This window comes from Amblyomma americanum, chromosome 1, assembly GCF_052857255.1.
Source record: "Amblyomma americanum isolate KBUSLIRL-KWMA chromosome 1, ASM5285725v1, whole genome shotgun sequence".
NCBI classification, from domain to species: Eukaryota; Metazoa; Arthropoda; class Arachnida; order Ixodida; family Ixodidae; genus Amblyomma; species Amblyomma americanum.
Window position 1 is genome coordinate 285,792,097 of NC_135497.1, and position 26,626 is coordinate 285,818,722.

General features: G+C 45.3%; 1 protein-coding gene across 1 annotated transcript in view; it reads right to left on the minus strand.

Annotated features, from left to right (window-relative positions):
• LOC144115217 (cyclin-D1-binding protein 1 homolog) overlaps positions 1-26,626 on the minus strand; it is a 73,306-nt gene that overhangs the window by 12,832 nt on the left and 33,848 nt on the right. Inside the window, exons 5-9 of the mRNA XM_077649494.1 lie at positions 26,523-26,555; positions 23,655-23,719; positions 17,311-17,387; positions 9,814-9,934; positions 2,248-2,447 (exon numbers count right to left, since the gene is read on the minus strand). Coding sequence (XP_077505620.1) covers positions 2,248-2,447; positions 9,814-9,934; positions 17,311-17,387; positions 23,655-23,719; positions 26,523-26,555 — 496 coding nt within the window. The remainder of the gene's footprint in view (positions 1-2,247; positions 2,448-9,813; positions 9,935-17,310; positions 17,388-23,654; positions 23,720-26,522; positions 26,556-26,626) is intronic.

Sequence of the window (26,626 nt, forward strand, 5' to 3'; positions counted from 1 at the left end):
TTTTGAAACCTGATAATTTTTTCCAGCCTTTTTATGCCTAGAAATGGTGGCTAATGATTAATTCATTATGTATTGTATTTTTTGAACACACAAGGATATTACATGAAAAAAAAAGACAAAATGCATTGAAGCTTTGTCACACTTATTAAAGCTGTGTTGACTTTCAACAAAAATGGCAGTCGGAAATTAGGGGGAGGCGACCTACATGCGGTGCCGACATGTCTGTGGGGTGCGAGACCTATATGTAGGGTCTCTAATTACTGCTCTTAATTGCAATTGCGTTGTTGTGCTGTTGCTGCCTTTAAGCAGCGACTCCGTGACACCAGATAGGCATATGCACCCTGAGCCCAGTGCCACCCTGCGTCAAGCACCTGAAAGAGCCACCCATCTCCATACGGCTCGTGCCCTTTGTGTTTGCGGCGTCACGCTTGTTTTGCAAATAAGTGCGGCTGCGGCAGCTGCAGTCAACTCAGACTCATTCCATGAAAGCCAAGGAAGCCGCACATCCTTCGATTAGAGAGATTTAGTATAGTGTGATCTGCTTCCAAGGGGAACCACTGTGCATGCGCAGATAGCCCCGAGGACGCCACAGGGTGCCGGGTGCCGGCCAGCTGTTTGGACGCCTGCCCCGTCAGGACCAATCAGCACGTGCACACAGGAGGCACGCAGAAGCCAATCATGCTATGCTAAATCTCTCGACTGATGCGCACCGCTGTGCCAGTGCCGGTTACAGCATATGCGCACTGCAGGTAGCGCAGCCGCTGACACCTGGAACGTACAGATCTGGGCACTGTGCTTCCGCCTGCTCGCGTCTGTTGCCGCGAGCATACGCAGACTGGCTCCGGCATACACGCGGCAGCACAGGCACGTGGCGTGAAGTCGGAGCTTTGGTTGCGTGCGCGTCGCGGTGTCGTCTCGGAAGAGGTACGCTGAGCTGAAACCACATGCAGCAAGTGGCCCAGAAACATTATTCACGCAAGACGAACACTTCAAAATTTTCTTTATTCTTTATTCACTGAAAACTTGTAGCACCTATATGGCATTATTGCGAGGGATACAAGGCTTTAAAAACAAATCCACAGTTGTTCTTCTCACTACTTCAGTTGGCAGTGAATTGCATTCCCTGATGGTTTGTACAAAAAAAAAGAAAGAATGCTGGAAGATATTTGTCCTTGATCCGTACGGTCGCACTTTATAACTATGATCAATTCGTGAAGATACATAGTGTGGTGGGTGCAAAAATGATGGTGAAATTTCTGTTTGATCATGACAGATTGAGTAGAAGTGCTATAGATGGAGAGGCCTGCAGTGCTCAATGGCAGGCATGGGCAGGCAAAATACATGTACCTTCGATACTGCACCATTGGCAGGCTACTCAATACTTTATCATCAGCGCTGGCAATTCCACCCATGCGCTTGTTTCTCGGCTCTTAGACACTGTGTGGCTGTGCTTTCAAGAGTTAGGTCAGCTTGATCTACATTTTTTTAGAAATTTAGGGATTTCAAGGGCCCCAAACATTTTCCGAAACTTAGTGTATTCAAGGTTTTCAGGGGCCTGTAAGAACCCTGTGAATACTGGACACTCAAATGCCCAGTCAAATTACTTGAATGGTTAGTTCACCCTAATTCAAAACTTCAATATTCACACATCCTCTACACTGCTTCGCATGGTAGCAATGATAACTGCACCATTCAATAAACCCTTATTCTGGAATTATGCCATTATCTAACAGAATGACACACAATTTCGCAGTCAATCATTACTGACAACGCATTCTTTTCATGATATCATGCGGGATCGATCACCTCTGAAAAGCTCAAGAAGCAGTTGAACATAGCCAGCATGTGTTAATGCCTGAACTGAAATTGACCACAGTAGCAATGCTATATAGAGCAATGGTGTTGGAAACAGATAGAAGGAAGGTGCGCAACCAATATGAAATGTTGCAATAAATGTGTTCAAATGCTTTTCATTTCTGAAAGCCAAAGATCGCCCTGGCTGGCGTTGGTTCATAGTAGGCAACAGCGCTGCTTGAAGGCATAAGGGACAGTCACCACACTAAAGTTAGGACAAACAACACTGACTATAAATCCATCTTCATCTTATCTCTGTTGTTCACCTCAACTTTAGTATCCTGATAGCCTTCTTGTGCCTTTAAGCAGCGTGATTGCCCAACACAAACCATATTAGACAATGACAGCAGTAGTAAAGTGCTCTGTAAAAGCATCCTGTGCTTTTATACTTACATTTTCTATCACAGCATGTGTGACGACTGGATGATACAAGGATGTGATGAACTCATCAATGTATGAGCTTGACAGCAAATACAGGCCAGCCATCTTGTCCAGCTCTTCTACCTCCTCCCTGTTTGTGCACTGGCCCCGTAAATCGACTGCAGCCTTTGTTTTACGCATGGCAATCTGAACAGCTTTGACAAGTCCCAGGCCTGTCAAAAACAGTGTTAAAGAAATCAAGAGGATGTCGAAACTATGCACTGCCTTTCTGATGCAGTCATTACAATAAAATTCCTAATAAGTCAAGTTAAAGCACACAAAAGGAATTCAATACCAGGAGCAAGTGTATTTATATCTTGCCTTCCTTCTGCATGCATCACACTGATGACAGGGAGAAAACCAAGAGTTTCACTACATGCGCTCCCACCATGCAGATCCCCTAGTATGCACCTGTTAGCTCACAATTCGCACCTTCAAATTTATTTAACTCCTCAACAGTTCCGCAAAAACACTACTGCTATCATACTACTTCAATAATCGAAAGCAGTTCACATATGCAGTGGACTCTCTAAATGGAACCTCAAGGGACCAGGAAAATCTGTTCCATTTATCAGAAGTTCCATACAGAGAGAATGAGCAGACTGGCATATTATGAGCACAAACTTGATTACAAAGAGTAAGTTGTGGATGGTTTTTAGTAGAGAAACAAAACAAAAATTGCCGAGTGTATGATTACTCTTTCCACTTGTAAAATATAACAAACATAGTCACTTATTCAGCCATGAAAAAGATTTTAAATTTTTTTTTGCTTTAGCTTTCGCAGCCATTTTTCTTCCTGAATAGCATCACCCATACTTGAGAGATTGCACACAAACAGTTCACAGCTTGCTCTTGCATTCAGCATTTTTACCTTCGATTCTGCCTTCACTGGAAAGGGAAACCAGGGAAAAAAAAAAAGAGAAATGGAAACCACACAACAATGTGTACCAGAGAGGCATATAAGTTACACAGATACCAAACAAATCACGCTGTCGTAAGTCTCAGTGTCACTGCCATCACAAGATGGCGGTTAGGCTTTTCTGATGGCATGTTCAGAGAGGGTTTTCTCCAGCATACCTGCCAACCTGAAGGCTTTAAAACCCGTAAAACCTTCGCGACCGGAGGGGGCTTTCTTTTTCTTTTTAACAAAATATGTCGCAGTGTAACACTTCTTTCAGTAGACGTGATAGCACTGGAGTCTCTTCACATGTGGCATTGCACGTGAGGAAGCGCACAAACGGCAAATAGCACATAAACAAGCGCGGAATTGCGGTCCGCTCGAAGAACGGAAGTATCACACAGACGAAATCTAGGAAAGTGCGCATTGGTTTCAGAGCCTTATCGGAGCGGCAGTTAAGATGCCTTCAATAAATGAACTAAACGCTCTCAACAGCGTGCGGCTTAGCTGGCTGACTGATAAGCGCAGCCGACAGCCGATCGTCAAATCACCTGCAGTTGCGTGTGTGTCAGAGGGACACCAGAAGCAATGTAACATGCAGTTATGGCCTGGGGATGAAAATTTGGGTGAGCAGTTTGTCGAGCACGTCATACCGTGACTCGGCACCACTTCGGGAGCCCGTCCGAATTGACCGATGCCACCTTATGGGCATCCAAATAAGAGAGTTCCTGAGGCCATAGTCTTAAATGGCCGTTTGGCAGGACTCTGGCGTCAGTCCAGATTATCCGAATTAATGGGGGTTGAAGAGCAGGAATAAAAGTTTACGAGTTTTAATAAAAAAATGGGCTTTATCAGGTATAGCTTATTATTTACTTGGTTATTCCATGTAGGCTGCCACTTATCCCTCAGTTTGTCATGTACTGCACTCTATTTCACACCTAGCAGCCAACACTGCCAAAGCTAGAACACCTGTTTGCGCAAGCTAAGTCCACACTCAAAAAATAGTTCTCCATACACCCAAAGTGTACACACGCATATTTCATTGTAAGAAACCTTAAGTACCATCACTGGCACCTCCTGGACTTCTTTTTACCTCTTGCCACATTTTCGTCCTGCGTCTCATCGAGAAGAATATGTAGCAGTATAATATTGCCACAAAGCGTTGTAATGTTTATTTGTTCGTGTTTAATGCTGCTGGCACACGGCTTTATCACTTTATTTGTAATGTAAGACGCAACCAGATTTACCTCGAAGGATTGCAGCCAGGCTAAAGTGATTCTGCATACAACCTTTGTCCATAAAGTTCCGAGACTGAGTCCATTACAAAAAATGCGTTTAACATTGAAATCCTTTGTGCAGCACCCCTTCGAAATAGTCTCCCTTGCAGTCTTTACACAGCATCCAAAGCTTCTTGAGGTCTTGGAAACAGTTGGAAAACGCTTATTTTGGCAGGGCTGTCAGCTCCTTTGTCGTGGCGTCTTGAATGGCCTCGACGCTCCCCATCCAGTGACCTTATAGGGCTCTCTTCACACGAGGAAACAGGAAAAATCGCATGGGGAGAGGTCAGGCAAGTATGGCGGATGGGGAAGCACAGTAATGCTGTGCTTGCAGAGAAATTTTGTCATGCTGAGAGCAGTGTGTGGCCTTGCGTTATCCTGGAGAAGGCTCCATTGTCCAGATGCCCATAAGTCAGGGCGACGGCGTCAGAGTGCATCACGCATGTGTTGGAGCACGTGGAAATAAAACTCCTGATTCACAGTCTGCCCTTGTGGGACGAACTCGTGGTGTACGACACCTCTGGTATCGAAAAAAACTATCAGCATCGTCTTTGTTTTGGTCTTCTGTCGCCGCACCTTTCTCGACGCCGGAGAGCTTGTGGACTGCCATTTGGTGCTATGTCTCTTTGAGGATCGTATTGAAAACACCTTGTTTCATCTTCAGCAATGATGCTGTCTACGAATGCAGCATCCTTCTCTGCCTCGGAGAGCAAATTAGCGCTCACTGATGCCCGCGTGTCCTTCTGGTCCTGTGTGAAAGAGTGCGGCACAAGTCTGTCATTCAGCTTTCGTTTCCCTAAGGTCTCATGCATAATTTGGTGGCATGTTGTCTCACTAATGTTGAGAGCATCTGATAGCATGTGGACTATAATGGTGTGGTCTTGCTGTATGACTTCCCTGATCCGAGCCACGTTTTCATTCCGTGAGGTTGAAGGGTGCCCCTGCCTTGTGTCGTCTTCCATCGACGTTCTCCCCGAAACGAACCTCTTGTGCCACTAAAAAACTCGCGCCCACGATAATGTCTTGTTGCTGTAAGCATCACGAAGGTGCTCATACGTCTGTGTGGCTGTCTTGCCAAGTTTCACACAGAATTTTATGCTTACACGCTCTTCAAGGTAGATGTCCATCTCTCCACATTCACTCACAGTAGAATGCGCAGATGACTGGTGACAACATATTTTTCTACATGCAGTGCCATGTAGCAGCTGCCCCAGCAATTAACATAAATAGCTCAGGTTAGCCCGAAAAGATGGCGCTACACATGCGCACCAACATTGTTTTAATAATAATAATTGGTTTTGGGGGAAAGGAAATGGCGCAGTATCTGTCTCATATAATGTTGGACACCTGCTGCGCCGTAAGGGAAGGGTAAAAGAGGGAGTGAAAGAAGAAAGGAAGAATGAGGTGCCGTAGTGGAGGGCTCCGGAATAATTTCGACCACCTGGGGATCTTTAACGTGCACTGACATCGCACAGCACACGGGCGCCTTAGCGTTTTTCCTCCATAAAAACGCAGCCGCCGCGGTCGGGTTCGAACCCGGGAACTCCGGATCAGTAGTCGAGCGCCCTAACCACTGAGCCACCGCGGCGGGGCCCAACATTGTTTTGGGGAATCATTTCTAGAGAAGAAAATAAATCAGTCTTGAAACTTTACGGACAAAGGTTGTAGTTCCAGACTGTTGTGGTTATTTTGTACGGCATATCTTGCAACATGAAGCATTCCAGTAACTTAAGCAATGCTTCCAGTTGCCACCCATGCTTGGACACTACGACGAAAACACCGAAACCGGAATTCATACAGATGCAAGCAGCGTGGGGCTAGGCGCCATTCTCGTCCAGAAGCAAGAAGGCTGTGAGAGAGTAACAGCGTACGCCAGCCACTCGTTATCAAAGGCAGAAGCCAACTACTCCACAACAGAGAAGTGCCTTGCGATAGTGTAGGCCACATCGAAATTCTGCCCATACTTGTATGGCAGGCCTTTTAAAGTTGTGATCGACCATCACGAATTGTGCGGGCTAGCCAACCTGAAGGACCCATCTGGCCACCTCGCTTGATGGAGACTCCATGAGTTTTGACGTCACCACTGTTTACAAAGTTTGGACACGAGCCTTCCGACGCCGATTGCCTCTCACGAGCCCCTGTAGATGCAGTGCCGCAGAAGGACGATGACGACATCTTCCTGGGACCTATTAGCTCGAGCACTTTTGCACAGCTGCAATGCTCAGACCCTGACCTCCAACGCCTCATCGAGTACTTGGAAGGCAAGGTTCCTTCACCCCCAGCGTCGTCCAAACGGGGACTGACTTCGTTCTGCATACAGAATGATGTCCTCATGATGAAGAACTTCGCACTGAACAAGACCACTTGCCTCCTGGCTGTACCTGCAATTCTTTGCGATAAAGTTCTGCAGGCTTCGCACGACGAGCCAACAGCTGGGCATCTGGGGTTTTCTTGCACCCTCCACCACATCAAAGACATGTATTGTTGGCCCCGACTATCTGATGATCTCGCATGTTATGTGAAAACCTGCTAAGACTGTCAGTGAAGAAAGATGTCTCCCACCCAACCAGCAGGATTCCTCAACTCCATTAAACCCCTGTCAAGGCCCTTCCAGCAGATCGGCATGGATCTGTTTGGCCCTTAGAAACAAGCGGGCCATTTTAGCGACCGATTACCTGACACACTCTGCTGAGGCAAAAGCACTGCCGAATGGAACAGCAGCAGAAGTAGCCAAATTTTTTGTGCAATGCATCCCTCTGCGACACGCCACCCCCAAAGTGCTCATTATGAACAGAGGAACAGCGTTCACGGTGGAGCTGACACAAGCCATCTTGTGCTACAGTCAAGCCACTGGAGAATGACTGCATACCATCTGCACACTAACGGACTTACAGAGCGCTTGAACAAGACTACAGCAGACATGGTTGCCATGTATGTCAATGCCGAACACAAGACTTGGGACATTTTCCTGCCTTACTTTGGTCTTCGCCTACAACACCGCGGTGTAAGAGACCACACAGATGACACCTTTTAGGCTCATCTATGGCAGGATGGCCACGACCACACTCAGTGCCATGCTGCCCCATGTTACCAAAAAAGATAACATCGACGTCGCCGCCTACCTTCAGCGCGCAGAAGAAGCCCAATGACTTGCCCGATATCAGATCAAAGACGAACTGTGTAGCGACATCCGAAGCTACAACATACATCAACACCAAGCAGAATACAAGCCAGGCGACAGTGTATGGGTATGGATGCCCATTCATATCACCGCGGACTGAGTAAAAAGCTTCTGAGCCAATACTTCGGCCCGTACAATATCATTTGTCGACTTAAAGAGTTTAACTGCGAAGTGGCCCCCGACCGAGCGACAGCATCACATCAGAGCCCCACACGCTCAGAAGTTGTACATGTGGTATGCCTAAAGCCTTATTGTGCACACTCAGTGTTTATTTTTGCTCACATTGCTTTTCATTGCAAAGCACCAGGTCTATGCTTCTTTAAGAGGAGGGTAATGCTGCGAAGCTTTTTAATGGTTATCTGTCCGTGTTTAACGCAACTGGCACGCGGCTTTATCGCTTTATTTGTGATGCAAGACACAACTAGATTTATCTTGAAGGATCTCAGCCAGGCTGAAGTGATTCTACGTTGTTCCAGACTGCTGTGGTTATTTTGTACGCCATATCTCTAAAGTTCATCGTCAGCTTTAAATTGTGCATGGCTGAGAGTGGCAGGTATTCTTGCCGAGCACGCCTGCTGCTATGCCGCTGCCGGATCATTCAGTTCTGTGCGGGCACAGTTCAGCCCAAATATAGTTTCGTTTGGAAGCCATTTTCGCTCTCTTCCTGCTCGCAAGACTGCAGTCACCACTCTGTGACAACATGCGGCTGGTGAGGCGAATCACTCTTACTCTATCCGTACCTAAAAAGTAGTTCACATTCAGTGAATATTGCCACCGATAAACGGTCGAAGCACACAGAGAAGATTTAATTAGACGTGCTGGGCGTGCAAGACAGCAGGGAGCTCAAGCGAGGAAGATGACAAACCTCTAGCCCCTCGAATGCCCAAGGTATGGCAAGTCCCAGCTTAAACAGTTCGGCCGCAGTACGGCGCCATCGGATGGATTCGCACTGTGACAATATTATAACCAAAGGGCCTGAACACTGAGCGCGTCATAACTTCAACCGTGATATTCAATGCCACCACTTCGTTTTGTACCACTCTTTGTTTTCGTCCAAACACAATAAAGTTTAAGGAAAAACGAATGATACGCGCTGGAGTAATGTGGCTACATGGGCACACTATCTCCGCAGCCTCCGCAGCGTTGCCTGCTATGTATAAAACAGAGTATAAATCTATGCAATCTTCTTTCGACATGTTTACTTTTTTAATTTCCTTGTTACGAGCTTGTGCTGCACACAAGACCACTCATGTGTGTCCACCAATTCTGACGTGACTTGGGACCCAGCAGAATATTAAGTTATGTCCTTCTGCTGTGGCTCCATTACATTACATACGATAACACCAAATAATGGTACAGCTATGCTTCCGTTGTTCAGTGCTGTCAGTACATCGAGGGAACCTGTGTAGATTATTCTTTATTCCATGCTCTCATTAATTATCTTAGCTACAGCAACCAAGACGGTGTAACATCTAGGTGTATATGTGCATGTACACTGGGGAAGTGTTATTTCTTTTTCCCAGTTTCCCTGCACTAGTGTGCTTGTAATGCAAAGTGCGATTTTCAAAACGTATGTAAACCCAGTGTAGTTGTTACAATTTTATTTTAACATGAGATATTCCTGTACGATGCATTCTGGCGTGATTTGATTCTTATGGAACTCTAAAAGCACGAGATTCCAGAATGTGCGAAAACTGTACCATGGAGGCAATGAGGCATGGTTCTGAGCGATATCAGTAATGTGTCCAACATGCCAAGACTTCAGCACATCCCTTAAAACTGCAACAACAGTGGCCACATAGTTAAGGGTTTATTGGTGAAATCCTAGAAGGACGTTGTGAAGATTTGACAACAAAGGTCTCAACAAAAAACTTGCATAACATATTACGTAAGTGCACAAGCACTTGTTTTACATGGAATTAAACAATACATCTAAAATCAGCACACAAAAATACATGTTCCCTGAAAATTCTATAACTGGACTTTATTAATAAATATTTTTTTTGTGACTGCCTTCCCCATTTAAAGGATATTCAGGCTTGTGTACATAACAGGTTTTTTGAATCCCATCTCTGACAATGTGTATTTTTTGCTCTAGAAAAAGCAAAAATGCGAAGTTGGAGCATGCAACTCTGTTCACTGGTAACGAAGTTGCACAGTTATGCAACAGGGTTCTACTCTACCTGGGTCAAGAAACCCCCTATTCTCCGGAGTCAAAGTGAAACGCCGACGCTGGGTGAAGCCATTGCGCACTGGGAGCTGGTCCAAATCTACTTCCACAATCTGTTGCTCTTCTGCAAGTGCCTGCATGAACAGAAATATATTCAATTTAAGTTGAAACAAACATCACGGTATTCGCATTTTAATACCTGTACCAAACAGACAAGGTTAGTGGTGCTGCACGGAGCCATACAAAACACTGGTGTCATTAATGACACACAGAGTGGCTCCCTATTTATATTTTTTAAATTGGACATTTCTGAAGATCCAGCTTACACAGGCTGAAGGTGCATGATAAAAGCTGGCCACAATATTAAGTCAAGCAAAAGTTCCGTTTTCAATACACAAAAAGTAATTACTTTGCACCGCAAGATGGTAGTATTTTGCTTTTCCAAGGTCATGCTGCACACAGCTTGATGCTAGCAATTTCAGGATTATAGCTACATTACAGAAGCAATGGGTGATATTGTTGGTGCTTTTGCTTGGAAACTTGCACCAGCAATCCAGAGTGTCAATTGACACTGCCCACTACAGAATATCTTAGATAATATTTTAGTCTAGCTATGCAGATAGCACCACTACACAGTGCCATAGTACTTTTGCTTGCAAGACTACAAGACCCCACACCTGTTGGTATGGCTATGGAGCTGGCTTGTAGCTTCAGCAGTACCTGCACGTATACTTCGGACTAGTGCACTTGCCTTAACCTATAAAAGAGGCACTAACATAATGTCCGGACAAAGTGAAAGCCTTTGCCAACCAGCCAGCATATACACCACGGAATGTGCATTAAAACATTACCGAACTGAATTCTAAACTGTGGTTATGGCGCTCGGCTGCCGGCCCGAAAGACGCGGGTTCAATCCCGGCCGCGGCGGTCGAATTTCGATGGAGGCGAAATTCTAGAGGCCCGTGTACTGTGCGATGTCAGTGTACGTTAAAGAACCCCAGGTGGTCGAAATTTCCGGAGCCCTTCACTACGGCGTCTCTCATAGCCTGAGTTGCTTTGGGCTGTTAAACCCTCATAAACCAAACCAAAGCAAATTCTAAACTTCAGCACGCAATTATTGCAGTTTGTCAGATGTGTCAAGTACATAATAAATGAAGAGAATTTTCAGCAGGGGATTACTTGGAAGGAGTGGTAGAGTGCTTAGAAAAATTACGGAGGGCACTTAAGACTACTTACATGCTTTGAATGCGAAAAGCACTGGGTTTCTTTATTTTTACTTCCTCTATATTTATTTTTGATTTTTTACCTCTTCCTTTATATTAAAATATAGATCTTTATTATTAAAGATATCGTAATGAAATTAGGTGTATATACATGTTTCTTCCTTCTCTCAAAAATATAATTAGTGACAGTACATCTAAATTAGTGCTCATATTATAGAAAAATAATTGAAGCCTAATTAGTTACACTCTAACGAGTAGTTAAGACAATTTTTTTCAACATTTTTTGGTTTTGATTGAAATGGGGCTGTAGCCAAAGACCTGCCATCTGGAGCTATGTTAATTATATTGTTGTTGAAGTACATCATCGTATAAAAATGTTAAATTTCATCCAGGCACCATAATTACGAAGAACAGTAAGGTGGCATTATGGTTCACCAAATTTGAAATGTTTCACTTCGCCAAACAAAAACAGCATGGCTCCACACGTTAGTTCTTTCTGAATTCAACGGTATAAGATTAATTGAAATTGCACCAAAAATTATAATAGAAACTTAGAAAAACACGAAGCTGAGAAAATCGCATCTGAAGTGCACGCGCCAGCCATTCAGAGCTTGTTGTAGAGGCTTAAAAAACAACGGAATGTAGACGTTCCAAAAATTTTTCACAGTAGTGAGCAATACCAGGTACTGGAGGGAAGGGGCCCAGCTTTCAAATAAAACCAAGAACGCGGCCATCAGGGACGCGGTCATGGGATGCGACGAACGAAGTCCAGCCACATTTCGCTCCAAAATAGCAGTTTCCAGGCTTTGTAGGCGCGAAATATATATATATATATATATTTTGGTAGTTGGGGGTCGAATTTAGACCCTGAAGCTTTTTAGGCAGGAACTTAAGGGTGTATTGATCCTGAATGTCCGCGCCCTTTAACACTGTATACGCTTCATCTGTCCTCCTAACCTCACTAAGCCCTATAACATCCCATTTAATACCCGCTAGTTCCTCTAACAGCACTGCTCTACTAGCCTCACTAGATAAGGTTCTAACGTTAAACGTTGCCAAGTTCAATTTCCAATTGTGGCCTGTGCGGAGCCAGAGATTCTTAGCACCCTTCGCTGCGTCACAGGTCTGACTGCCACCTTAGTCAGTTGCTCTGCAGCCACTGGGCACTGAGTGCCGAGAGTTAATTTGTTTGTTGATATGGGAAGTTGCCGCCCAGTACTACACCAGGGTAGCCAAATCCTGTTCCGGTGAGGGAGTGCATTGTAGGTTCTGGTCACCGAGGTCAGGCCGCACCACAGGCCTGGATATGCAATTCCATCGACACGCTGAGTTTTTTTTTTTAACGCAGTGGAGAACTGCGCGGCACCGGAATTCAAACCTTGGTCCTCTAGCATGCAAGGAGGATGCTCTAACTCTACGCCATCACTGCCACCTAATACCCATATAATAATTTTGCATTAAAAGAAATTTAATTTTCACCAATTGGAGCATTTCAACAAGTTACAGGCTTAAATATAAGGGTATGAAATGTTCATATGTTAAAATAAAAGCAATTTGTCAAGTTTAAAGGCCTGAAGCAACACATAGGCTATGAAGGACATCGTAGTAAAGGGCTCCAATTTAATTTATACCACCTGGGGTTCTTCAAGGTGCACTGATATTGTGCAGCTCACAGACATCTTTTGCATTTCACCTCCGCAATAATGCAGCCAAGGTGGCCAGGGCTGAACTTGTGACCTTGGAATCACAACTGAACGCCAAAGCCACTGAGCTACCGCAGCAAAGTACAGTAGCCCAACTAAAAAAAACGTGTAAAAAAATACTTGAGGGGACGCTTGAGCTCTGCCTTAAAGGTATGATGCAATATTAGTATAAATGGGTTCCTTAAGCGGCCTGGAGTCCTCTTTGCATATCGCTTCGCAGACACAGACAAGAAGAACGTGTCGAGTTGGTTCACTACTTCAGACATGGTAGTTACCGTCTTGTGTGTGTGTGTGTTTCGCGCAACTACCATGTCTGAACACACAGACACTTGTTGCTTTTGACCTCCTGTAATGCTTAATGTTACGGGTACAATGTGATAGCGCTAGAGATCCCTCCTCCACAAGTACTCCATCTCTATCGCCTAGGTTCTGCCTACATGCCCATTATGCGAAACTGGTCATTCTCTATTTTACCTTCATAGATCGTGAGGAGTTATCATACAACTCCTGGCACAGCGGTGTAGAGGCTAAGCACTGCACCATTGCCCTGACAGGTGGCTGTTTAAAACACAGCCATGGTGGGGCTTGCAAGACCCAGGCTGCTCTTCCGAGCAACCTCTCATGATCAATCATTAATGAGACTGCCACCTGCTATAGTGGGTAGGTTGCAATGCCGTCACAAGTTCATGTGATCTAGGCGGCAGGTGGGCCCCTGCTTTTCTCGATATGCTGCTGCCGCAAACGGGGTTGCTGCTGAACGAAATCTGCAACGCTATCGCGTTAAAAATTATGCACCGAAAGAATTTTCGTCCCCCTCCACACTCTTCGCTGGAAGGAATGTGACACTGAGAGACAGCAGTGGAACACCAGTAAAAACACTCAAATATTTTGTCAATTCACATTATATGCTACAGAGTAAATGTGAAGCACCATTCGAGCGGTTTTATTTGAGCAATTTTTTTTTTTGGCTGTGGCATGTACAGCACTAACACTACCTGCAACAAAGTAGACGTTTCTGCTTTCCAATTTTTTTTTTTCTGCCATCTTCACAGTTGCTTTAAATTTGTCGGCATTTTTAACTGCATCCACGAAGTTGACGGATCATTTGCTCCCATGCTCCACTTTTCATTACAATCCAACTGGCAGGGCATTCAGTATCAGACTGTTCAAAGCTAGCATATTTTCTGGGTGTTTTCTTTTCCAAGTTCTTTATGAAAAAAAATGAGCTCACAGCAATACTTGCACAGGTCAATGGTTTGTGAAATATCCTTTCCACGAAACTAAAATCTCCAGGACGCAAAGGCATGAAGGAAACAACACATTGACACACTAGTGATGTCGTGGCGCCTCCTGGACTGTGATTTTTTTCTTGTGTGCTTAAGTCTTTCACCTTAAGAACTTGCAGTAAACTTGCCTAGCAGTCTGTTATATTAAAAATTTACGGTGTACTAACCTGAACAGAGGTGCACAAGTCCACTTTCCTTTAGTGTAAGGCAAAATATTGCACAACATCAACTACCTGGAGAAAGTAATTCTCAGCGCAATGCTCTTAACAGGAGAAAAAATTTGACTAATGCTAAAACCACAACAAAGATAAACAATTAGAACTATCCTGCGAGAAGAGACTCTAGACTGCTGACTTGGTCATGTCTTATAATCCCAAGTTTGCCATCTTTCTCTTCTGCATTTCTGCAATTAGATCATGATGATGATTATAGATTTTCATGGCGCAAGGGCATCTGTGGCCAAAGAGCACCATGACACAAGTTATTTTCAACTTTTCAAGGTGGGGCCGAAGACCCATTTCCCAAGCATTTCACCCTAAATAAGCCGCGCACCAGACCATGGCAAAGCTTGCACCCAATGTATCACCAGTGGGTACCCAGCGGCACTGGGGATCGAACCCCGCACCTACTGCATGCGAGGCGGATGCTCAACCACTTGGCCACCGCTACGATGCCTTCTGCAATTAGAGCTACTTCAACAACAAAAGAAAAAAAACTCGTTTGAACAATACACTCCTAGATTGAAAAAATAAAGGCTGTCATAAGGCTGCTAGAAGATACCTTGACAGTCTACTGCCCCTTACAGACAAGACGAGATGAGACAATGTCCCTTTACCTCCCTCCAGTTTACCGTTCCACTCCTCCGAAAATATCTCACACAAAAAAATGCCACAATACCATTTCCTGCCAACATATTTACAGATACGCATTAAAACTTCGGTGGTCTAAAGCACATCAATAGTGCCTATTACAATTGCTAGAGTGCTCCTTGCTTTCATCGGCTGGGTCTGATTTAAGTATGAAGCAAAGTGAACGAGATAAATTAGAAAGGGTAGGGTTTAATGTCCCGAAGTGACACATGGGGTATGAGGTGCTCCATAGTGGAGGGCTCTGGATTAATTTAGGCCATCTGGGGTTCTTTATTGTGTATTGATAATGTGCGTTTCGCCTACATCAAAATGTGCCTGCCACGGCTGAGACTGAACCTGGATCCTCCGGGTCAGTAGCTGAGTGCCCTAACTACTGAGGACAGTATTTACTTCTAGACATAGAAATCACAACTTTTTTTGAAAAATATCTTGAAAAACTGGTCATGTTGACCATTTGGAAGGCAGCTGCCAGTATCTTAGTACCATCCATTTGGCGTGTCAGTTTGCTGAAACTACTCGCAGATAAATAAATTGAACTGTCCCACTTCACCTGCCTTCTCATGCCTCCCGACTTTCTCCTGTTGTGAAATAAATGCCTTTAAGAACCATCCGAATGCCTATACAGCCGACGACCAAAAATTCAGACGCCTGATTTTTATGACATGCTTGATTATTTGAACTTTATTACGGTACCGTGACATGGCCCATAGAGCCAATGTATAAGAGCGTCTGAAATTACGGATGCGCCGCAACTGACTGCTCCATTTTCCGGACCTCGTCTGCACTCGCCGCCAATACCCAAGCCGCCGTATAAATGTGTGGGGTGGAACCTCATTAATTCAAACTGCAGGAGAGATTAAAAACTTGATCAAGCAAAATGAAATTTAAGCTTAAAAGGCACCTCTTAACTTGTGATGCTGAAATTCTGCGCGAGTCGGCACATTGCACCCGCGTGGTTTCGAATTCGTACTGTTCGTGAATGTCTTCTGCAGCATGAACTTGAACAGTAGTCAGAGTTCGCGGAACTGATCTGTGCCGAGTCTTTCATCTTGAATGCGGAAAGAGGTAGTAGCGAAGCGCGTGGGAGGCGTACGGCCTCACAGAGACGGCGTGCGCGGGAGGAAATGTTGGTGCATTTGAAAGCGAGGGCAGCGTACCTGCGGCAAAACGCACCGCACTCTGACTTTTCTATTGTAAAACCGTAAACAACTGGCGTTTTGATGACAGGCAAGACACGTCTCATTATACGCAAGCCACCGCAGGGTGCATACCACTGGATACGATGCCGATTTTGGCTCTAGCCACTAGGCCTAATGACGAAGGCCAACGCCAATGGACCGCTTGCTTTGGCCATTTCTCGATTCTTATTGTTTCGTCATCTTCGCATTCTCGTTCCGGGCCCATCGTACTGCGGGCGCAGCGCAGTTCCCGTAGCAGCGTGTTCGCTTTCCCGTTTAGATTTTGTCCCAACCCACACGTTCATCGGAGACATGCTGAGGGCAGCACAGCCAGGCCGAGCTCATGAAAGCGGTCGCCGCCCGTTGTCCGTGCACATGTCGCGCGGCGAAATTTAGTCATGAGGAGCTTTAGAATGTGTGCAATACAACTGATGCTTTCCTCCGGCACACTGGTAATAAGTTCGTGATTTTTTTCGGTTAAATTTGATTTTCCGGACTGCCTGATTTTTCGGCCGTTTTCGTGGTCCCTAGAAAGTCCGAAAAATCGGTCGTCGACTGTAGTCAGTTACAACTCAAGAACAGAGTGACAAATGCCCCTCAAAAGAAACTGTCCAAGCAATGACGTCAGCCTACTGCTGTGGACAACTGCCTTGCACCTGCTATAGTGTGGCATCAGAGGTGGCTGGCAGGTGCAAGGCGGACAAGGGCGACGTCACAACAACAGGCCAACTCCACTATTGTCCTTTGACAGGAATTTGCCGTAGGGTTCTTTAGATGGATCCCGCTAAAGTATATATTTCGGTTCACCAAAGTAGGCTGCCGCATTCTGATTTCAGTTGAGCCAACCTTCACTCAAGGTCTCCCGAAGCCAATAAAGTGGTGTTTCACAGTCATAAACCACCATCAATTTATACTTGCAGTATGCAGAAAGACTTAAAACCAAGTATTTTGCTTCTAGTGCAGCCCCACTAAAGTATTTCTATGGCTGCAATGCAAACCTTACAGTGGTGGACACTGCACAAAAAATTCCCATTACTATATGCATACTACTGGTTTGCTAAAGAATGCTACATTGGAGCACTTTAAGAGCACGATCCTCTCCCTTTAGCTTAGTACTTTCCCCGTTACAGTGCTTAATACCTCAAGTCAGCCTCCTTCTTGTGCTATAGCACTACAGCACAGGAAACCATTCCTGAGCAACATTTCAACAGGGAAGCACAGCTTTAAACAGAGATGCAGTATTGAACGCACCTCACTAAGTTCTTGAACAGCATCTTCAACAACTTCATAGTGCAGAGTAAGTACGGACAACACAGCTTCCTTGTTGTCTGCAAGAACAAGAAAGGCACGGCACAGATATATAGGCTGAAAACTACACACAGTCACAATACAGAGCTAGAAAACAACTAAAACATTAGAAAAGTATTTGCTAAAGGGGGGAAGCTGGTCTTAAAGGTGTAATAAAGAGGAATCTGAACTCGTCTTTTTGCAGCAGGAACTTTATCTACACATTCCGGGCATTAGAAACTTAGAACTATTGTCCTGTGCAGTCGATTGCCCTAATTAATCAGATTAAACGTCCCGGCTCCCGCTGTTTTTTTGAACTCGACGCTGTAGGTAGGAGGAGTCAACCAGCGTGTCAGCCAGTCCCGCGGCAGCCTGCCGCTCTGCCATCGGCGGAGGGATACGTAAATCAAAGTCCACGTGTATTTTTATTTCCGTGGGCCTAATTTGCAGCTATATTATCTGTGACTGAAACTGTTTATTCACAGAAACCTAAAAAACAAAATAAAAGTGAAAGCGAAGCCGCCACTGGACTGGCTGAAAGGCCCTCCACGCGTTGGTTGATTCCGTCTACCTACCGCGTTCAGTGCAAAAAAAGGCGGGAGCTGGGACGTTTGATCCGATTTAATTAGGGCAATCGGCTGCACAGGATAATAATTTGAAGTTTGTAAGAATGCCCGGAACGTGCAGATAGAGTTCCTGCGGTAAAAAAACGAGTTCAGACTCCTCTTAAGTGCATCTTCAAAAAAAAATTGATATAGTCACAACTATGAAATTTTTAGAGAACATTTGTTTATGCATCCCAATTCTAAATATGCCACTTCATCTTCATCATCTGCCTGACTACACCCCACCACAGGGCAAAGGCCTCTCCCATGTCTCTCCAATTAACCTTATCCTTTGCCACTTGCCGCGACCGCATTCCCGCAAATTTTTCAATTTATCCACCCATCTAACTTTATGCTGCCCACTACTACGCCTTGCCTTCTCTTGGAATCCACTCAGTTAACCATAAACACCATCAGTTAGCTTATCTTGACTTCACATTACATGCCATGTCCAAACCCATTTCATCCTCTTGATTTCCACTAGGATTTCATTGACACGTGTTTGTTACCTCAACCACTCTACCTGCTTTCGGTCTCTTAACGTTACACTATCATTTTTCTTTCCATAGCTCTCTGCGTTGTTCATTCCAAAGCTCTCTGCGTTGCCCTTAACTTCAACTGAACCCTTTTCATTGGAGTACCGCGGTAAGATACAGCTATTGTATACTTTTCTCTTCAGGGATACTGGTAAATACCCATTTATGATCTGAGGGATATGCCATATGCACTCCACACCATTCTTAATTTTCTAGTTATTTCCCTGTCATGATCCAGATCACTACCTGCCCTAAGTAGACGTATTCCCTTACCACTTCCGGCACCTCAATACCAATTGTGAACTGCTGTTCCGTTGCAAGACTGTAGAACTAATGCTTGTGCACTTATGTACTATGTTAGGCAACTTTTCTGCCGAGAGCTTTCAAAAAGTTTTGCTGCAAAGAACTTGTTGAAATGCATTCCACTGCTTTTTACTGACACCAAGGAATGCAAATATGAGTAAAATTATTATCCTGCCTATCACGGAACTTGAGTTATAGGGTTTTGAAGTTGGCACTCTAGAAACAGGAATACAAACTTTTCTTCTAGTTTCTTCAGCGGAAACTTCAAAAAGCTGTAACTAAAAATCTATCATAGGCAGGATGACAATTTTACCCTTATTGCATTCCTTGATGTCATAAAAAGCAACGGCCTGCATTTTAGTTACTTCCCTGCCGTAAATTTTCTTAAACGTTCTCGGGAAAAAAACTTACATATTACATAAGCACACAAGGACTTGTTTTACATAATATTAAATGACATATTTAGAATTGGCAAACACAAATACATGTTCCCTGAAGATTTCAAAATTGTGACTTCATAATTTTTTTTTCTAAGACCAGAGCCCCCCTCACCCCCAAGCATAAAACACTACCTACAGCTTCTAGTACAATCGTAAAAGTAGAATCTTCAAGCGATACTCTAAGCAAACCTGTGGCACATGTTCTAAACACCCTACAATGATACTGTCACCGCAAGCAGAACGACGATAGCCCACGTGTGAAGAAGCGGGGCGGCGACGAGGTGCGGCCTTCGGGGGACTCTATGAGAGGTCGTAGCCCGGCGTCATCTCGCTGTTGTTGAGCAAGGACGGACGAGGTTAAAGCGCCAAGAAAAGCGGGATCATCTTCCGTGTCAGCAATGGTGTATGGGAGAGGAGCACGGGACAGGCAGTCTGCGTCGCTGTTTGTTTCCAGACTTGTACACGATGGTAACATCGAATTCTTGCAACCAAAGGCTCCAACGCGCTAGCCTCCCCGATGGGCCTTTAAGGCTCACGAGCGAACAAAGCAAGTGGTGATCGCTCACGACTCGAAATGGGCAACCATACAAGTACGGGCAATATTTCGTTACCGCTCAAACGACAGCAAGGCACTCCTTTTCCATGGTAGAATAATACGCTTCAGATCGCGACAGAGTGCGGCTTGCATAAGCAATCGCGCTCAACACCATCTTGCCACTGAATGAGGATGGCACCCATACCGACGTTGCTGATACCAGTGTGTAGTTCCGACTAGGTCCCTCTAGGTTCAACTAGGTCCTCCTGGAGGGGTGCCCCGGGACGTTGACAACGCACAGTGTTTGGCAGGCTCGCTAATTTCATCGAAATCGGCGATGGCTATATTTTTCCTCAAGTGGCGTTATTCGGCACTAAAATTCGTAACTAGAAGGTGAGTTCGCTGGTTCTGCAGGGCAACAATGGCCCATGAGATGCAGACATGTTGGCTCAGCAGTAAAGACAGGTTTGCTTCTGCGATGCCGTTGGACGTGCAGGAGTTGTCGCAGTCCAACGTAACAAACAAGCTGGCACGCGGTGGTAGCGTGATGTGGTCGTTGGACACGTGAAAAATGGATCTGCTTGGCGCACTGTCGTCAGCTATGGTGCATGGGGTGGAGAATGTCACCATGAGTTCACGGAGGTTGACGACAACACCATTTTCGCAAAGAAAATCGAGACCGAGGATCAGGTCCTTGGAGCACCAGTGAAGATGATACCGCAACCAGTGAAGATGATACCGCGAATCTCTATCCTAGCGGTGCAGACGCCGAGCGGCATCACCACATGACTGCCTGCGGTCCGCATTTGTGTTCCGTGCCAGGGTGTCACACTTTTCTCAAGAGGGTAGCAAGACCAAGACTCATAATGGAGAAATCTGCGCCGGTATCGACGAGGGCAGTCACATGGTGGTTGTCGAAGAGGGCCGGTATTTTGGCGGAAACAACCTCATTTTCTGGAAGGTGCGTTGTGGAAGGTTCCGGAATGGAGGGTAGAGGTGTTTGTTGAAACGGGGTGTTGAGCAGAGGCTGTTCTGGGTGTCGGCAGGTGGTCGAAGCAGGAGGTGGAAGATCGGGTTGAAGGGTCAAGTCGGCAAGCAGAGGATCTTAATCGAATTATGAAGCAACGGCGGCCCTATCCCCAGAGGTCGCCATCTTCAGTTTTCCCGGCGTGGACTAGAGACTGCCGGATGGACAGCTGGAGACCTGGAGAAGAGAACCGACGGGGCGACGGTGACCTGGACGTGTGCTGTGGCAAAGGCATAGGAGGAACGCTGGCTGTCAGGTACTGCTCGATGTTATGGGGTCGTTCACCATAGCATGGCCGGGGTGCATCTGGTGAAGACCCTCGCAGGGCCATCCGACGATATGGGCAGTGGTGCAGTAGGTGGCCAGCTTGTGCGCCACACGTGTGCTTTGCTGAGTGGTGGTCATGCGCTGGAGAGAGCAGGGGAAGTTGAAAAGCATTGATGCGGTGCAGGAGGAGCACGGCAGTAAAACGCCGGTGGTGCTGGCGCAATGCTGCATATGCTTCACTGTACGTCACGACATACGGCTCAGTGGCGGCTGGGGATAGGCCACTGGCTGCACCGCTCGACAGACTTCGTCACGAATGACATTCGACGTGCCTCCGACACCCGGGTGCTGCTCGACATTCTGTAGCTCTTCGCGCACAATGCTCCTGAGAAGCTCACGGAGGGCCCCACTCTCGGTGCCGGGCAGCTGCATGTTGGCGTCCATAGCAGTTATATTCGCCGGACGGCCGTAATGCGCAAACCTCTGCTGCAAAGCACGCTCCATGCTTGTCGCCTCCCGAGCAAAGTCTACCACTGTGCTAGGAGGGTCGCGCACAAGTCCCACGAAAAGATGCTCTTTGACCCCTCGCATAAGATGACGTACCTTCTTTGTTTCAGACATGGTAGAATCTGCGCGGTTGAAGAGCCGCACCATGTCTTCTACGAACATGGCGCCGCTCTCATTTGGCCGCTGCGCTCGGGACTGCAGGGCAACTTCAGCTCGCTCCTTCCATTCGTTGCTGCCGAAGGTGTCGAGCAACTGTCTCCGGAAGTCTCACCAGGTGAGGAGCGGACTCGTGGTTTTCAAACCACGTTTTGGCGGAGTCTTCCAGGGAAAAATAGACATTGCGTAGCATACGGTTCTTGTCCCGCAGATTAAACGTAGCGACCTGGTCGTAGCTGGCCAACCAGTCTTACACGTTTTCGAACTTGTCGCCATGAAACGACGCGGGAGTGCGAGGAGCAAGAAGAAGCGGCGGTGGGGAACTGACGGCACTCTGGATGGTCTGGCTTGCCACCGTGGACTTCATTGCACGGGGCGGTGCCGTCGGGGGTCGAAACTCAGGATCGAACCCTCGCAAGTGGCGCCTTGTGGACAGGTGTCGCGTCCACGGGGCGTAGCTGGGCGTTGTTGGGGGCTTCCAGGAGCTCTTCGTGCATTGGGAAATAACCCAGAACCTCCACCAAAATGTCACCGAAAGCCGGCAGAAAGGGCAGAAGGGCACACCAGGACTAGCAAAGCAGATACACTCAGTGAACCAACGCACGAGCTGGGGAAAACAGAAGACCAGCAAGTGTTGTCGAACCGCATGCGGCGCCAGTAAATGGCTAACAGTGTGGAATACTGTACCACAGTAACTTATCTGCTATAACAGATATTTTGCTTTCAATGCATTTAAGGTTGTAGTTTTTCTCCAACCAAGCAAAACGATTAAATTTACAATCAGATATCCCTTGAAAAAAAAAAATAAACAAGCTTAAAAATTGTGTCCAGTAAAGGCTAACACAGCTAACTGATAATGAATTGAAATGAGCTAATTTGACAATTTGACTTAACTGAAATGAGTGTTCATGCCAAAGGGGAAAAAAATAAAGGCGATGTCTCTTAAAGCATATGAAGAAATTCAAATGAGAACTGCAAATAGATCAAGCACTACTGCTGCCACAACTGTTAAGGGTGCTAACTGAAATGCAAGTCACGCAATCCAAACCTGGATGTGCCTCAAACAGGCAGCCCATTTAAAAAGAAAAAAAAAAAGTGTCAACAGTGGACTGCAGGTGAATTCTGAGGACTGAAATGGTGCACTGCCTCGGGACGAAAAATGGCACATCGCCCTGAATGTATGAAGCACTTTCGTCTGTGCATCAGTGGCTACTATAATAATATTATTATTAATAGCAATAACGTTTTCAGTTTCATAGAATATAATGTCCCAAAGCGACTCGGGCTACGAGGAGCATCACAGTGGATTGCTGCGGGTAATTTGGGCTACCTGGGGTTCTTTAACATGCACTGACATCATGACATGTGAGTAGACATGCAAGTGAGATGCGAGTAGTAGTTTGCCTTAAGTGAAAATTATAATCGGAGGATTCAATAACTGAAACACCTGACTGCCTTGACCATGATTCACAAAGCTTAGCCCGTCACCTTATACCATTCCATATTTTTTTCCAAACCGAGGCTTTGACAAGCACAAGTGATGTGGTAGAGTGATGTCTTTGCAGGCGCACTAATTGCATAGCGTCCACAACACTGCACATTAAGTGCGAAAAGCAGTAGACATTTTTAAGCCTCCTCCAAATATCCTTAATGTCCAGTACCACCATCCACATTAAATCAACTTTACATTATTGGCATAGACATTTTGCAAAGCATGGCATGTATAATAGGCAATAAATGGGCAGGTGTGGATATCCACTAGATGTGTCTAATGTACTAAAAGTACCTCTTTTGAACATTAAATAAATGTTTCTGGATGAAAAGGTACATGTTGAATACAAGAACAGCTGCAAGTAAAAAACACAACTTCACTACTTATAAGAAAAGCCAGTAGATGTTTTTTTGTGGTGAGTGCAGTAAAGTGTCTCTTACCTTTGGAGACTTTTTCTATGGCTTCAAATTTCTCCAAGCACGAGGCAGCCGCTTGCTTGATGGAACTAGCACAGGGGTAGAAAGGAAACATGGAACAGACATTAAGCCATTATTGGGCATGGAACGGTACATAACTCTGATGTTTTAACAAGTTTTCAAGCCCACTGCTTTATGGCAATGAAAACAAGTTCTGAATAAAGAACGATTGATGGTGATTAAATGAAGATACAAAGTTTTTGTCTGTACTATAACGTAGTTGGGGTCGTTTTTGGTACATCATTTCAGCCAGACTTATTACCGTGGCAGTGAATACAAAAAAAAATCTATAAAACCTTATAACTTCTATATTTATGCATAATTTCCGCGTTGTTTCCAATCCTTTAAGTATCAACTACTTCAATGCTTCAATTCAAGCTTATTTTTGTTGCATCTGCTTATGTATGACCACTGTACCTTCTTAATATGTTTATAACAAGCATTTTTGTCCCAGCTGTTTAATATGTAAGCCTGGGAGAGATTGTCATTGGGAGATGCACTGGTCTCCTTTTGCCCCCCCTCATGGACATCATATATCCATGTTTGAAATAAACAAATCGGAACTGAAATCTCCAATACAGCTAAGAGAGGGTACATTCATTACTAGAATTTCAAAACTGGTTCAAGAATGTTTGCATAGTTCCTTGGTTCAGCCTTCCACATGAAAAGGGTGCAAATATCACAGTGGCACGACAGTGCAGTACAGACAGTACAGAGTGACGCTGCAAGTGGCGCAACGATGAAACTGGTAGTATGATCCTTTGCTGCTGTCACGTTGAAATTAGATGCTCACACCATCATCTGCCAAAACCTCTGGCACAATCTTCAAGACTACTGATCCAGAGTACCCGGGCTTGAACCCGACCGCGGTGGCCGCGTTTCGACGGAGGCGAAACGCAAAAGGCGCCCACGTTCTGTGCGATGTCAGTGCACGTTAAAGATCCCCAGGTGGTCGAAATTATTTCGGAGCCATCCACTACGGCACCTCTTTCTTCCTATCTTCTTTCAGTCCCTCCTTTATCCCTTCCCTTATGGTGCGGTTCAGGTGTCCCTTCAGGCGTCCCCCGAGATGAGACTGATACTGCGCCATTTCCTTTCCCCAAAAACCAATTTTCATTTTCTTCAAGACGCATAAAAAAAAAAGTCTCAAATAAATACAGATGATCCCAGATATATAAAACTTGAAATGGATTGCAAAATAGTTGGGTATATAAAACAAGGAAATGATTAAGATTACCTGCAACCTAGAAGAAAGATAATGGTGCACCAATGCTAGGGACCTGCGTCTTGCTACATGCCGCCTGCTGGCATACTGCCAGTGCACTGTTCCCTGAGTGTCGCTGGGCCTAGTCTGCTTTGCATTGAAGCCGCCACGGACAGTGCTTTGCAACTAGCCACTTCCTAGCATAACAGGCCCGATTGTGTTACTGGTGCACTATAAGCACAATAATAATTCATTACCATTAAGGTATAGTTGGCTTTTTCAACGCCTTTGCCAGCGAGACAAGTGAAGCAAGCCTGGTGCTGCCAACAGCCTTCAGTCAGTCAGGTTAGCTTCACGGCATAGCAAGCGTTGTACCAAACACTGGTTTCCCCGCATGGCAGCAGGGTCGAGTGGAAAACGGCATTGCCACACCAAAGGCTACTGCCAATCACATGCCAAATTTCTTACGCTACGCAGTTTTGTGGCGTCTTCACGTGGGTAGGGCAGCCAGTAGATGCCCAAGGCTGTGCCCGACACTGCTCCATGCGCAAAGGGTGATCATGGAAATGCGTTAGGAGAAGCGTCACTTGCAGGAGTGTGGCGCGCCGTTCAATATATCAAATGAAATTTTTCGTTTACAGGAGTTCCATAAACGCATTCAGTAGTTCTATACTTTTGCATGAGATTTTCAAGGGGATTCTTTGACTGTTTGATATAATCAATAATTCAATATATCCAGGTTCAACTGTAATAAAAAAGCACGCACAGAATCCAAGGCATAAAACATCTCTTTTTGATAGTCTCAACACTACAACTGAACATCCTTGCTGCAGTAAATAATTTATTAGTTCCAACTTAGTGCTATTGAGTGTTTTGGTTAGCTTCCAACTGAGCACTAACAAAAACCGGTACAAACTGCACAAGCAAACTGCCCATCTCTAGAAAACAGCTCTTAACAACTTAAGCATGAGGATCTAGCTGCAGAAGTGTCATACTCAAGCCTACTTTATAAGTACACATGCATAAAAGCAGAAAACTGGAATCTTGCTTATTACAGCAACTAAATTGTAAACTGTGGAGGCCTTATGTCCCAAACCAATACATGAGCTTTAAAGGATACAGTAGCAGAGGGCTCCGGAATAATTTAGACCAGCTGGGATTATTTAACATGTACTGACATAGCATAGCCCATGGATGCCATTTGCATTTTGCCTTTATCGAAATGCAGCTGGAGCAGCTGGGATTGAACCAGGGTCCTCCGGCTCAGCAGCCAAAACACTGAACTACTGTGACAGGTCCGTTGCAACATAAGATGTGAGCGAAGGAGACAGAGCTTACCGCACAGTGGAATCAGCAGCATCACCTTGATTCGTGTTACAAATGAAAGCAAGCAGCACGCATTTCCATAAAACACCAGTTTGGATTAAACTGCAAGGCTTTTAACAAAACCCATACACACAGCACAAACAGCAACTGGCCATTTTCAGAAGCTTGCCCTTAATAATTTGCACACAAGGATCTAGCAGAAGCAGTGCCATACTCTAGCTTCTTTTACAGGAATACATAATAGCAGCAAACTAGAAAATTTTGTTCATTACAGCATCTGCTGTGAGTGAAGACAAGCTTACCACACAGTGGAATCACCGGCCCCATCTTGGTTCCTGTGACAAAATGGCAGCAAATAGTACATATTTTTGTTAAACATCAGTCAAGCATAAAGTTCAAGGCATTT